This window comes from Myotis lucifugus, unplaced genomic scaffold, assembly GCF_000147115.1.
Source record: "Myotis lucifugus unplaced genomic scaffold, Myoluc2.0 scaffold_8, whole genome shotgun sequence".
NCBI lineage: Eukaryota > Metazoa > Chordata > Mammalia > Chiroptera > Vespertilionidae > Myotis > Myotis lucifugus.
This window is the reverse complement of record NW_005871056.1, coordinates 3,094,199-3,109,608: the sequence shown is the minus strand read 5'-3', so window position 1 is coordinate 3,109,608 and position 15,410 is coordinate 3,094,199. Positions and strand designations below refer to the sequence as shown.

The window sequence follows — 15,410 nt, the reverse complement described above, 5'->3', positions numbered from 1 at the left end:
TGACAGGGGGCGGTGCCCCAACTCCCCTATCGGCCCTACTCTGTGAGTGACAGCGGGGGAGCTCCTCAACCCCCTGATCGGCCCTGCTCTGTGCATGACAGGGGGCAGCGCCCCAACCCCCTGATCGGCCCTGCTCTGTGCGTGACAGAAGGTGGCGCCGCAACCTCCCCATCGACCCTACCCTGAGCGTGACTGAGGGTGGTGCCCCAACCCCCCAATCGGCCCTGCTCTGTGCATGACGGGGCGGCATCGCAACCTCCTGATCCGCCCTGCTCTGTGCATGACGGGGCGGCGCCCCAACTCCCCAATCGGCCCTGCTCTGAGCCTGACCAGGGGCTGCACCTAGGGATTGGGCCTGCCCTCTGCCACCCGGAAGCAGGCCTAAGCCAGCAGGTCGTTATCTCCCGAGGGTTCCCAGACTGCGAGAGGGCACAGGCACCGGGCCCTCTAGTCTATAATAATAAAAGCATAATATGCTAATTAGACCGGCCGTCCTTCCTTCTGGACAAAGCTGCAGCAGGCAGGGGCTGAGGCAGAGGCAGTAGAGGCCCCTGGCTGTGGCAGGCGGGGGCCGAAGCCAAGGCCCTTGCACGAATTTTGTGCATCGGGCCTCTACTAGAAGTAATAAGTGAGCCACATATGTAATTTAAAATTTTCTAGCAAATACATTTTAAAATGGTAAAACACATTTTTAAAATGTAAACATTAATTTTAACAATATTTTATGTAATCAAATACAGTTGATGCTTGAACAACATGAGGTTAGGGTTTGTTCAAAACCGTCAAAAATCTGAGTTAACTCTGACTCCTCAAAACTTTCAGTCCTTTCTCATTATCTGCTGGGGATTGGTTCCAGGACCCCATGTGGAGTTGCAGTATAAGATAAACAGAAGGTCCAGAAAGCTTATTCAAAGAAATAATGGCCCAAAACTTCCCAAATTTAGGGAATGAAATGGACATTCAGATCCATGAAGCCCAACAGACACCTAAAAACATAAACTCAAAGAAATCCACACCAAGACAACATTAAAATCAAATTGTCAAAAGTCAAAAAGACATGGAGAGAATTTTGAAGCAGAAAAGAGAAAAGGGACTTGTCATGTGAAAGGAACCCCCATAAAACTGCAGGAGATAGCTCAGCGGAAACTTTGCAGGTCAGAAGCCAGTGGGATGATATATTCAAAGTGCTGAAAGACAAAAGCTGTCAACCAAGAGTAATATATATATGTTGCAAAACTGTCCTTCAAAAATGAAGGATAGTAACTTGCCCAGAAAACCAGAGCTGAGTTCATCACTAGACCTGCTTAACAAGAAATGCTAAAGTCATTTCTTCAGGTTGGAATGAAAGGATGCTAAATATCAACATGAAAACATATGAAAGTATAAAACTTGCTGGTAAAGATAAAAATACAGACAAATAAAAAGTACTGTCATACTGTAACGGTGGTGCATAAATAATTTTTTTTTATCCTCACCGAAGACATGTTTATTGATTTTTGAGTGAGTGAGTGAGTGAGAGAGAGAGAGAGAGAGAGAGAGAGAGAAAGAGAGACACAATTGGCTGCCTCCTGTACATACCCAGACTGGGGTGGAACCTGCAACCTTTTGGTGTACATAGGATTACTTTCCAACTAAATGAGCTATCCAACTAGGGCTAAATAACTTTTAACTCTAAAAATATGTTAATGGATATACAATATAAGAAAATGTAAATTGTGACATCAATAATGAAGGGTAGGGGGTTAGAAGTGAAAGTGTACAATTTTTGTATGAGATCGAATTTATCAGCTTAAAATAGAATATTTATAAGATGTTTTATGTAAGCCCTGTGATTACCATAAACAAAATGCTAATAGAACAAAAGAAAAGGAATAAAAGCTTACCAATACAAAAAAGTCAATGAAAGAGAAAGAAAGGTAGCAAGACATGAAAAAAGGAGCACACACACAGTACAATACAGGAACACAACCAATAAACAAAATGACAATAGTAATTTCTTCCCTATCAACAATTACTTGAAATATAAATGGATTAAACTAAGCAGTCAAAAGTCAGAGTGGCTGAATGGGTTAAAAGACACAAGATCCAACATATGCTGTCTATAAGAAAGTCACTTTAGATTTAAGGACATACACAAGGTGAAAGTGAAGCAATGTAAAAAGATATTCCATGAAAACAGTTATGAAAAGAGAGGAGGGGTGGCTAAACTTATATCAGACAAAACAGACTTTAAAACAGTCACAAGAGACAATAAATAAATAAATAAACAAACAAACAAACAGACATTATATAAATGTCAAAAGGGTCAATTTATCAGGAAAATATGAAAATTATATAAATGCACCCAACATCAGAGCACATAAACATACAAAGCAAACAGTGACAGAACTGAAGGGAGAAATAGTAATATAATGATAGCAGCTGACTTCAATATCCCACTTTCAATAATGAATAGAACAGCCAGACAGAAAATCAACAATGAAACAGTAAGCTTGTACAACACTATAGATCAAATGGACCTAACTGACATTCTACCTAACAGCAGCAGAATATACTTTCTTCTCAAGAATACATAGAACATTCTGCAAGATAGATGGCATCTTAGGTCACAAGATAAATTTTAACAAATTTAAGATTGAAATCATAGCAAATATCTTCTCTGGCCACAATGGAATGAAACAGTAATCCATAGCAGAGAAATTACTAGAATATTAGTAAATATGTAGAAATTAAACAACACACTCTTGAACAATCAATGGATCAAAGAAGAAATCAAAAGGGAAGTTAGAAAATACCTTGAGGCAAATAAAGAAAGTAATATACCAAAATTTATAGCATATACCAAAAGCAGTTGTATTAAGAAAGAAGTTTATAATGATAAACACCTACATTAAAAAAGATCTAAAATAACCTAATATCTCAAGGAACTAGAAAAAAAAACAAACTAAGCCCAAAGTTAGCAGAAGAAAAAAATATATAAATTAGAGCAGAAATAAATGAAACAGAGAGCAGAAAAACAATAGGGAAACAAATCAACAAAACTAAAAGAGTTGTTTTTATGAAAATATAATTTGACAAATCTTTAGCTAAACTGTGATAAAAAGAGAACGCACATATAAAATCAGAAACAAAATAGGAGACATTATAATTGATGCTAAAGGGGGAAAGGAGATCATAAAGCTATGCCAACAAATTGTTCAACCTAGAATGGATAAATCTCCAGATACATAAAACTTACCATGACTGAATCATGAATAGAAATCTGAGCAGACATGTAATTTATAAGGACACTAAATTAGTCATTAAAAACCTCCCAATAAGAAAAGCACAGGACCAGATGGCTTTACTGGTGAATTCTACCAAACATTTAAAGAATTAATGCCAGTCCTTCTCAAACTCTTCCAAAAAAAATTGAGGAGAAAGGAACATTTCCAAACTAATTTATGAAACCAGCATATCCAACATTATCAAAACCAGATAAAGACACTACAAGAAATTTACAAGTCAATATTCCTGATGAACTTAGATGCAAAAATCCTCAACAAAATACCAGCAAACCAAATTCAGTAGCACATTAAAAGGATCATGCACCATGACCAAGTGGGACTTAAATACTGAAATGCAATCATGATTCATCATACAAAAATCAAGGAATGTGACACAAGACATTAATAGAATGAAGGACTTAAAAAATCACACATTCATCCCAGTAGATACAGAAAAAACATTTGGAAAAATTCAAAACACTTTCATGATAAAAATTTGTAACTATTAGGAATAGAAGGAAATAAGGAAATGACCTTAACATAATACCGGTCATATATAAAAAGCCCACAAATCAATGGTGAAAGACTGAAGGCCTTTCCTCTAAAATCATGAACATGACAAGTATGTTCACTCTATTTATTTTTTAACACAGTACTGTTGATCATCAACTGAGGATATTAGGGAAGGAAGGAGGGAGGGAGGGAGGGAGGGAAGGAAGGAGGGAGGGAGGGAAGGAAGCAGGGGGGAATAGCAGGGGGGAGGGAGAGGCATCTAAATCAGAAAGGAAGATATAAAATTATTTTTCTTTGCAGATGACATGATCTTACATAGAAACCCTTAAGATCACACACACACACACACACACACTAGAATGAATTAATGAATTCAGCAAAGGTGCAGGATAAAAAAAAAGCAACAAAAGTTAGCTGTGTTTCTATACTTGAAGAATGAACTATCTGAAAATAAAATTTCATTTACAATAGCATCATAAACAATAAAATACTTAGAAATAAACTTAATTAAGGAGGTAAAAGACTTGTAAACTAAGAATTATAAAACATAGATGAAAGAAATTAAAAATGATATAAATACATGGAAAGATATCCTGTGTTCATGGATCAGAAGATGTAATACTGTCCAAAAAAAGGGGGGAGGGATACAGGACAGGGGAATAACTGAAAAAAGAATAATGGATAAAGGAAGATCACACAGATACAGAAGAAAGTGGGGGGGGGGTGGATTTTGAAAAGAAATGGGAAAATTATCTTGAGTTATAAAGAAAGGATCTTTGTCCTGAAAAACAAGGTGTTGATGTAAGTTAGTTGGTGGAAGAGAACAGATAAAGTTGAAAAGGAAAAGGAGTGTTTAGCAGTTGAAAGTAATGGGTTATGGGGCCTAGGATGAAATAGCAAAAATTCAGAAGTGAAGATAGTTTCAGTACATGAGACAAGTTGGAAGATGTGGTCATTAGAGTTATGTGGCTAGAACCAAATGGAGAGGCTCATGTTGTGGAGGTTGTTAAACTGTAAAATATGATGTTCAAAATGTCATCTACAAAGAAATGATATCACCTAGATGGCTGAGACAACTATGATCCAGATGTAGCAATGGGGAGTGAAATTTGACAGACAATAGCAACAAGAAATAGAAGGCTAACCTAGACAGATGATATGCGCCTCCAGAGAAGGAAGGTTTTTATAGGTAGGTAGACTAGTAAATGGAGGACGAGAAAAATGCTGACTCCACTCCCTTCCCTCCTCCCCAAACACACACACACACACACACACACACACACACACACACACACACACCACGCAGGAGCCCATATAGGGAGTGAGTGAGAGTGGGGGAGGGGGGGAGGGAGAGAGAGAGGGAGGGAGAGAGACATTCCCAAGATAGACTTGGCTCTAAGTAAAGGAACAGTTGAGAGGACTTCTGGAGAAGCATGTACTTATAAAAACTATGGTTCAGTTAACACAGGAGATGGCTTTCTAGGAAGAGTATAGATTCAAGTTATATATGAGCACTTAAGGACTAAATCAATATTCAAATGACTATTTCCAGATTTGAGTCTTGAAACAATTACTTCCTTTCAAAAGTATGCAAGCAAAAAATGTTAAGCCAAATTTAACAATACAGGTAGTTTTCTAAAATATACCCACTATGCCAAAACTGGGAAGAAAAACGGGGGGGGGGGGGGGAGGTGGTGAACTACTTGGTTGTCAAGTATATTGCATTGTATTTAAGCAATATTTTTTAAAGTTAGATTACTTTCTTCAAAATTTTAATTACCTCAAGTAGTAGTTAGAAATTAAGCAAAAGTACTCATCATTCAGACTTGATTGAAGGGGAGACTGAAATGGAGGTTTTCTTTAAGTTGTGTTACTTTCAAATATCCTATGTGATCTGTCCCTCATCAGTATAATTTTTGACTGGGACTTACGTTAACTACCAGCATCTATGCCATATGACTTATACACCCAGGCCCAGAATAACACACTTCTGAACATAATTACATTATTAATTGCAAAATACAAACTAACAAATTAGTACAATGTAAAATTTTTATTTTAAACAGGATGAGTTTCTGTCTTCCCTTTTAAAAGATTGAGGAAGGGTATTTCCAATTCATTCTAATTTCTAGTGTGGTGGCACTGGAGTATATATAGTATCAAGTCTAAAGGGAGAAAATTTTCAATTTAAAAATAAGTTGCTATGGTCACCCAATGTTTACCTTTATAAGCAATAATTACATGAGATGCCCAAGGAATTCCCACAAGTGCAGTAAGATCAGTAGCTGAAGTGTACACTAGTTATTTCACACACAAATTGAGACTGTATACACCAAATCCATTTCAAAGTAGTTATTGTTTGGGAAATTCTAAAGAAAATGATTCACACATCTTTCATTTCAAACCATAGAAGGGTGGAGACAAAAATACTGAACGTAACTATTTTAAAATCCAAGTGATGACTCAGATAGTTTAAACATTTTTCATATTTTTGTTCCCTTTATGAAAGAACTAGAGGCCCGGTGCACAAAAATTTGTCCACTTGTGGGGGGCGTCCCTCAGTCTGGCCTCCCTCTGTGGGAGGCCACCGGGAGGATCAGGGGAAGGCGCCGCCCCCATCACCCCGCTGCTGCCGCTGCCGCTGCCAAAGCCAGTCCCTGGGGCTGCAGACCCTTGGCCCTCGCTTCTTAGCGCTGGCCCCGCCCCCCGCCCACTTGTGTGTGGGGGACGATCTGGGACCAGGCCGACTGTGGGAGGGGCTGTGGGAGGTTGAGGCACTGCAGTTGCACCCCGTCCAGCCTCTGTGGAGGCTCCAGGACCCATGGGCCACCCCACCTCTCCCAGTGCCCACCTCTGAGGACAGAGGGGCCGTGTGGCGAAAGTAGGACTGGCCTGGGCCCACTGGTGCTGCCCTGCCTCTCCTGTGCCGCCGGCCCTTGGCCCTCACAGCTGCTGCGGCTTTGTCCAGAAGGATGTCCGGAAGACATGCAGTCTAATTAGCATATTACCCTTTCATTGGTATAGATTCTATCTAAAATTATCAAATTTTGTCAATTGCTATTGTTGAAATAAAGAAAATGTGTTTCCAACATATTTCAGGTATGAAATTTGTCTGCATAAATAGATTTTAATGCTCTTGATAAACTTGAAAAAGCTATGCTTATAACTTAATGTTACTTCAGAATAAAACAATGTCTATTCCTTTAGCTGCAGTCAATTTTTAACTTCTTAAATGGAAAGAAGGGTGGCTGTCAGAATTAATAACTAGCTCATTATTGACTACGTAGTTAAACCTACTATTTCATTTTATATTATAGAACTTTTTTGTCTGCTTTGTTCACAATCAGAACATTCAGTATTGGGAGAATACCTATAAAACTTTTGACCCCAATATAATTCTAATGTGTTTTTAAAATTATACGGTTCATCTTTACATGATGATGGGCCTTCCGCAAAGTGTCTACTTTTCCGCATAATAGACTATTAAATGTTTGTTCTTTACTATTAGGGCTATCCTAAACTAAACTAAAAGGGGGAGAATCATTTACCCTCAACTAATTTAAACAATAGATTTATCATCATAAATGACAGGAAGTGAAATAAGGTGGATCTAAAATGGCTGATTCAGTTATCCAATGATATCACATAAGGACACCTAGGCTCCTTCTAGCTTTTCTCTATCAGATTCAGCATGAACCTCAGGACAATTCCCTTCATAGTCACATGATACCTGACAAACTTCAAGGCATCATGTCAGACACATATTGTGCAGAAGGGGGACTTTCCCTGGCATGTGACTGTAGTTAGCACATGTCCCTTTCTAAACAAATCACTACTAAGCAGAGTAGGATTACCACAATTAACTTAAACTATCAGGGATTTCTCCAAGTCCTGTGGGATAGAGGTGGGCGTTCAAACAAAACTGGGGCCTGCAAGGAAGGAAGCAGGTTATGGCCAGTGAGCAGGCAACCAACAGTATGTTATGTACTACACCAAGCATGTCAAACTCGTGGCCCATGGGCCGCATGCCTCGTTTATTTGGCCTATGTTAGACTTTGAGTTTGACATGTTTGTACTACACTGAAAAATTGAACCTTGGCATTTTATTTCAATAGATTAATTTTCCCATCATTATGAATTAATCTCAACACACAAGTACTGAACAATACTTTGAGGACTCTTGAGATTTATTTTTTTAAAGGGAAAAAAATCAATCATCAGTAATTTATCTTAAAACAGATTAAAGGCAATCATTTGATAAATGCCACTAATGAAAGAGATTAGTATACCTTAGAATATTAAATAATGAAATTACACTTTAATTAAAACAAAGACTTTATCTCAAAAATGTTTCCTAGTAATCTCACTTTTCTCTTCTAGGAAAAGTAAGGCTAATGACTAGACATAGGTCAGATTGCATCCAGAGTACTGAGATGAGAACACATTAAAAGAGGGTAGGATGAGGGTAGATCTAAAAACCATGTCCTAAGTGTCAATGAAGCTGAAAGTATTTTGTCTGAAAAGGAGTCAGGTGGAATATGACAGCTTTAAAATATTTGAAGTGCTGTCATTGTGAAGCAATACCAAATTGCATAGTTCTGGAGTTAAGGATTAGGATCAATAGGCCCTGGCTGGGTAACTCAGTTAGAGCGTCGCCCTGATATGCCAAGGTGGCAGGTTCCATCCCCAGTCAGGGCACATACAAGCAGCAACTAATGAATGCATAAATAAGTGGAACAACAAATCTATGTTTCTCTCTCTTTCTCAAATCAATTTTTTTTAAAAGAATTAGGATCAATGAACAATAAATAACAAGCAGAAAGATGAAATTTGGTTCAATATAAGATAGTACTTTCATCTAGCATTATTTTACCTGAAGATGGAACAGGTTGGCTGCTCATGTGGGGCAGGGATGAACATCCATCCCAGCCAACTTAAATGCCTGTGTAGTCAGTTGTAACAACTTGCCTGCAAAGTAATTTTTAATCACAATTTCACAGATAAAAATCTGGCTGGAGAAGTCAAAAATTGAAAAAAATCACATGGCTAAGAAATGGAGAAAACTGGATTATAATCCAGGCCCATCTGTCTCCAAAGCTGGCTCTTCCTACACATCACACACACCTAAGAGAAGTTAAATTAACAGTTGTTAAGGAAGCATATGGGATTTCTGAGTTGTTGAAAACAGAATATCATCTGATTTGACATCCCTTTCAAAATTAAGATGCCAGAAATGAAAAGTATTATTTCCTTCCATTTATAGGAGTATTTCCTACTTTAAGAATGCTCTCACATCTAGTCTCATAAAAAATATTTTAAGGTAAGTAAGCTGGGAGGCATTATCTCTTGGCATTCTACTTCACAGAGAAAGAGGACAACAAAGATGAATTCCTTCAAATTCCTTGATTTACTTCCAAACATATTTGTTTGTATTTTCAACTTTTCCCCTCTGATATTTCATTCATTCAGTGGTCATTTATTAAGCACTTTGTTTGTTTAATCCTCACCCAAGGATATGTGTATGTTTTTAAAAATGATTTTACAGAGAACGGAAGGGGGAAAAAGAGAGAGAGAAACATCAGTGATAGAGAAGCATCACTAGGGTTCAAACCTGCAACCTGCGTATGTGCCCTGACTGGGAACCAAACCCACAATCTTTTGGTATATGGGACAATGCTCCAATCAAGTGGGCCTGGGCAAAGCACGTTTTAACATGCCAGGTACAAACCTTAATGACTTCACAGTCTGACAGGAAGAGCTTGTATTCACAGAGGAAAAAGTAAGTTTATTAAAAAATATTTCCATCTTCTTACAGACCTTACATTTATCAATTCTGATTCTTTTCTTGTATCACTTTGATTTATCCCTTACTGCTATCTCTGTTCCTTCCTCCTGGCATACAGAAAACTACTCTTCCTCCCTAACAAGCTACCACTCCATTTATTACTTGTTTCACCTATTGCAATCTGACGTCCATACTCATCATTCCGAAGCTGCTCTAAGATCACCAAGGATTACCTACTGAAAAATCCCAATTTTTCTCACCTACTCTACACTCGTGGATACCAACGCTCTTCTTGCTACCTCCATAAAAATATCACCTATTTTTCCCCACCTATGTTGGCCCCTTTTTACTTGGCTTTTCTTCAGTCACCTGTATTTAAATACTGGCTTTCCTTTCAGCTCATTTTTTACTGAAAGGAAAGCCAGTACTACAATCTCTTTCTAGACAATCTCATCTATTTTCATAGTTTCCATTAACTATGTGATACTTCCAACTCTTTATTTCCAGTCCTAACCTACAGACTCAACTTCCAAATGCTCAGTAGTCCATTTTACCTGCATATTCCGTATTATCTCAGATTCAGCATGTCAGGATTCACTTTATCACCTCTAGTCCAGTTCCCCAAAGTGTTCTTTTTCTGAAATTCCTAGGCTGGCTAATAGTAATGGCACCACCAATATACAGGACTCAGAACATAAAAATAATTATCTGAAAGCCTTACCTTACTTCATTTCCCACTTCTAGTTAGGCACCAAGTTCTAGGAATTTTACCAAAACTCTTCCTGAACTCTCTCTTCCCTCATAGTGACCGAGTTCAGACTCACTTCAGTCTTCACATGAGTTATCACAAAACCACCTCATCTCAACTCTTGGCTCTCCTTTCTCTATTTCTATCCATCCTAGTAGCAGCCATAGGTTATTTCACAAGAATCTCTTTCTTTATGGAGTACATCTGATCCAGACATATACAAGAGGCCCAGGACTGGCCAGAGTACCACCTACCTACTCCTAGCCCCATGTCTAGTTCAGGTAAGAACACATACTCACAGCCTTCCTCAGGGTCTTCCTCAGGACTTGCTTTCCTACCTAGGCTATCGGGAAAAGATAATCTCTTTTCTTTTGGGATTATAAGTAAGAACAACGTAAGCTAAACTGCCTGCCTATAAGAGGAAAAACAGGGCAAAGTTTAAAAAGGGGAAGAGGGTGATGGAGAATCCACTATCACCAAGTTCTGGATCTAGCTCTGCCTGACCATTCCTATCACCTGACCAATAAATTTCCTTTTGCATTTAAGCTACTTTGAATTGTGATATCTGTCATTTGTAATCAAGGGTCCTGATTAACAATTCTCTATACCACCCATTACTTTTATAAGTCATACATAAAATGTTATTTGCTCACTTTTATTTAGTCAACTAAATTTTATTAAAGTACACTTTATTGAAGACATCTACCACCGCCTTGTCTTCATTTCATACATAAACGTACTTGAACAGCAACAACAGTAAATTAGTTAAATCAGTGGCAGGATCATGAGTAATTTGTTCTTTCCTTCAGACGTCTACACATTTGTGTTTGTTTTTTTAGCAACACTACTCCTTAGTCATAATTTGCTAACCTTAATCACTACTTTACAGGTAAGAAAAATAAGTCCTGGAGGGGTTATATGACAGAAGTTCACATTCCAATACTTACTAAGAGTTAGGACCAAAACTTGGAACACTCAGAGATGAAGACTCCCTGTTAGGAGGCAAACCTGTCATTTACTCCACAGCTCAAGAGAACCTAGAATAGTTGGGTATTTAACAGAACAAGGCTGTTGAGAATTTAAACTTGCTAGGTTACAACAGCCTCTAAATTCATACCTCAAAAACCATCAGATAGCTAGTAAAGAGCAGACTACAAGAAGGTGCAATTTTAAATGTTTGTTTGTATAACTCTGTTTTTCTCTAAATAATCCTTGAAAGAACAGAAAAGGAAATGACACTACATTGCAGAAAGAAGGCCTCAGAGAAAAGTGTTAGGAGAAACTAATGTTCCAGGTCCATACTTGATTTGCCCTTTAAAATATAAGTGCATGATTTATTACATCAGATTATTATTTCCTTGAATTGGGATCTCCACAACCTTGTTACAATCCCAAATAAACTTTACAGACTTAAGTATTTAATTCATTCAAGCACTGCCCTAGCTGATTTGGATCAGCGGAAAGAGCATCAGCCTGCGGACTGAAGGGTCCTAAGTTCAATTCCAGTCACGGGTACATGCCTGGGTTGTGGGCTCGGTCCCCAGTGGGGGGTGTACAGGAGGGCAGCTGGTCAATGACTCTCTCTCATCATTGATGTTTCTATCTCTCTCTCTCCCTCTCCCTTCCTCTCTAAAATCAATAATACACACACACACACATTATTAAAAAAATAATTCATTCAAGCATGATAACTACCAAAGGACTTGTATGCATGCATATTAGCATAACCAATAGACATAGACACTGGGGCGGTGGGGGCTTGCCCTCGGGGGTGGGAATGGGGGGGGGGTCAATCGGGGAAAAAGGAGACATATGTAAAACTTTAGACAATAAAAATAAATTAATTAATTAATGATGCTCTCCCATCTTTGATATTTCTATTCTTTTCTTTCCCTCTTCCTCCTCTGAAATCATACAGTAGATATATATATATATATGTTGTATACTCTATATATATATGTTTTTTTAAGTCACTTGTTAACAAAAAAAGAATTTGAATATAATATCTGTGAAATAAAAGGCTTCAATGAGAGGAGTTTCTCCTACTGGCTAGGAGAAAGAGAGAATTTCATCAAGGACAACTTTAAAAACCCGAGCTATCTGTATTTTTTCTAACACTACCAATTAAGAAGTTGTGTTTTATTTAGATGTCATTTAAATTATAGCACCACCTAAATCAAGCATGTCAAACTCAAGCCAAATAAACGAGGCATGTGGCCTGTGGGTGGCGAGTTTGACATGCTTGACCTAAATAATCAAAACCTCTAAACCAGTGGTTCTCAACCTTCCTAATACCGCAACCCTTTAACCCTTTGTGGTCCAATGTTATTTTTGGAATTCAAACAGTCTGGTCCAAATTAATTTACGGGATTGAATGTTGAACTTTTTAATGTTCTTATTGCTCGACGTTGGACCTGCTCCTAGAGGTTGGACCGAAAAGGGTTAATACAGTTCCTCATGTTGTGGTGACCCCCAATTTCATTGTTACAAATTGAACATAATTAAAGCATAGTGATTAGTCACAAAAACAATATGTAATTATATATGTGTTTTCCGATGGTCTTAGGCGACCCCTGTGAAAGGGTCGTTCAACCCCCAATGGGGTCTCGACCCACAGGTTGAGAACCGCTGCAGTCTAAACTGTTTCAGGGTGGTAGATTAAAGATTGTATTAGGAAACATAGTCAGGCATATAGCTCTTAACCATTTCATATACAAGGATTTATCTTTTTAAAAATAATTATTGTATATTATATCCAAATGATAGTTATGCTTCACTAGTTTTAATTTGCCCATCTATATACCACTATGTTAATTTCACTATTCTTTGTGATGGATTTTAAAATGATTCCTTATGTAAATTTAGAAAATTTGCAGAAACCAATGCAAATACACCATCCAGTGGTAAAAGATGAAAATTACAACTTATACAGCGATCACAGCAAAAGTAATTGGATTTGTGACTCTGTCTGGTCTCCAACATTTCCAGGAAAGAAAAAATAAATGGGCAAAATATGATGTTGACTGTGTCTGCTATTTGTTACCATTTTCCCAATCAAATGTTATTCTTACTATTTTAAGTCCAACTTTTCTTTTTTCTGACTTGCCCACCCATTACCCAAATGCTTAGAGTATTTCAATATTCATCCAAAGCCTTAATTGAGCCAGAGGTTAGGAAAACGGTTTATAAAGAAGAGAAAAAAGGTGTGGTGGTGAATGTCCAATGGAATTCTAGTTGGTAAAAGCCATTCAAGGTAACAACAAATGAGAGGCATCATATGAGTTTTTGTTGTTCTTTTTAAATTTAGAAGACAACCCTGAAAGGCCAGGTAAAGATTCACAGTTGGTTAATTCATACACAATTCAGAATTTCTAAAGAGACTATTAATCTTTAATGACAGAAATTATGCCTGTTTGAAGAACAAAACCTAGTAAATAATGTTTTTCCAATAATCAGCTCCCCTCCTCCCAAAATACAGATGGATAAAATCTTTCAGTTTTCAACACAACAGCTTTATCACGTCCTCTTCTTTAAAAAAGTTTAATTTAACTAAAAACAAACAACAAAAAACCAATGTGATTTTTTGTTTTGAAATACCTTTGCATCAAGCCTAGTTAATATCAAATGGCATTACCATTTGGATAATAAAATATTTAACAAAAAGTACAGTAGGATGCAGCCTGGGTTATAGTTTCTTCCTTTCTACAGAATCTTTCAATATACTTGAATTTCAAAGAAACCTAACAATGCCAATGATAATAAACTAGCTTATATTATCTTTACTAGTGCCTTCAGTCTAACGCCTCTAAATTTTAAGAGATTTTTCTAACTACTTTCACTAAAACACAGGAGTCACTCATATAACTGAGGTTCCCCAGTGAGTATTGAATGGCTAATAATGTTTACAAGTGTGTACCACAAACACATGCCATGTAAGAGAATTAGCTATGAACAAGATGATGCATACAGCTGGATAAGAGATGAATGAAAACATCTAGTAATTTATTATTTTTTTCAGGATAAAATAAAACCACTTGCAGTACCATTATTTTCAGCTATTTAATATTCTCTTTTCCAAGCTACAACATAGATTTTAAATTAGATTTTAAGCACCCTCCACTGAAAATCTATCTTATTAAGTTGCTACATTAAGTTTTCCAGAAATACATGGCCTACCACACTTATAAACAACATGTCTACAACAAAGGATTTTAGCTTATACTAAATATTTTCACATACATATATGTATAAAAGCGAAGTTTAAGTTATGAGGAGGCATAAATAGCAACAAACTAATAAATCACAAGAGCTGCCTATATTACTGCAGAAAGACCACCGGAAAATAACCTACCATAATAGGAATCCCCATACTATTTTCCTCTGGTGGAAGCAGTAGTTGTATTGTTTCAATTCCACTCTCAGGCCTGTAGCAGAAAACAGATATCAAAAGCAAGAATATGCTGACACTAGAAATGAAGGGCTATATTATAAAAATAACTAGAACCTTTAAACATTGAATTATTGGATAATATTAAAAATCTTACTAATTCTGAACTTGGTTTTACCCTTCTATCAAGAAAAAAAATTAATCTGTATAATAAGACAGAATTTTCAAAAAAGTTTTCTTTATATATGAACCAATCCTTACTGTATTCTCAGAAGAGACTCAAAAGTGGGGTTTGAGTCTTAGAATTGCTAACAACACAATATTTTCATATTTTTAAAAAGAACTATTCAAATATATTCACTATAATAATCAAATAATTCCACGGGGGTGTCTTTACCTAAGAAACTATAAAGTATAAAATATTCAATCTATATAATGTCTGAGTATTTAAAACATGTTCATTTTAGTAATACATAAAGAAATCACAGTAGCTCCCAAAGAGAGATATTGTACTTAAAAAAAAAAGTGATAATTACTGTTTAGTAACTTGTTCTCCCCATCTTCCTTCACTTACTTAACAATGTGGACTTTCCCCCAAAACACTTTCAATGATTATATATACATTACATTTTAAAGTAATATGTTATTGTATTTAACCAATTTCCTAAGATTAAACATTTGGGTTGCTCCTATTTTTTTCTTATATAATAA

The 15,410-nt window shown here is 36.8% G+C and overlaps 1 protein-coding gene across 2 annotated transcripts in view; it reads right to left on the bottom strand.

The window, feature by feature from the left end:
* Positions 1-14,756, bottom strand: part of ANKRD28 (ankyrin repeat domain 28) — a 112,305-nt gene extending 97,549 nt beyond the window's left edge. The window contains exon 1 of one of the 2 annotated variants that reach the window (XM_006083672.3): positions 14,664-14,756. In XM_006083672.3, coding sequence (XP_006083734.1) covers positions 14,664-14,681 — 18 coding nt within the window. In that variant the 5' untranslated portion in view covers positions 14,682-14,756. The remainder of the gene's footprint in view (positions 1-14,663) is intronic. The other variant, XM_014450609.2, reaches the window with a different exon arrangement.
* Between the last annotated feature and the right edge of the window lie 654 nt (positions 14,757-15,410).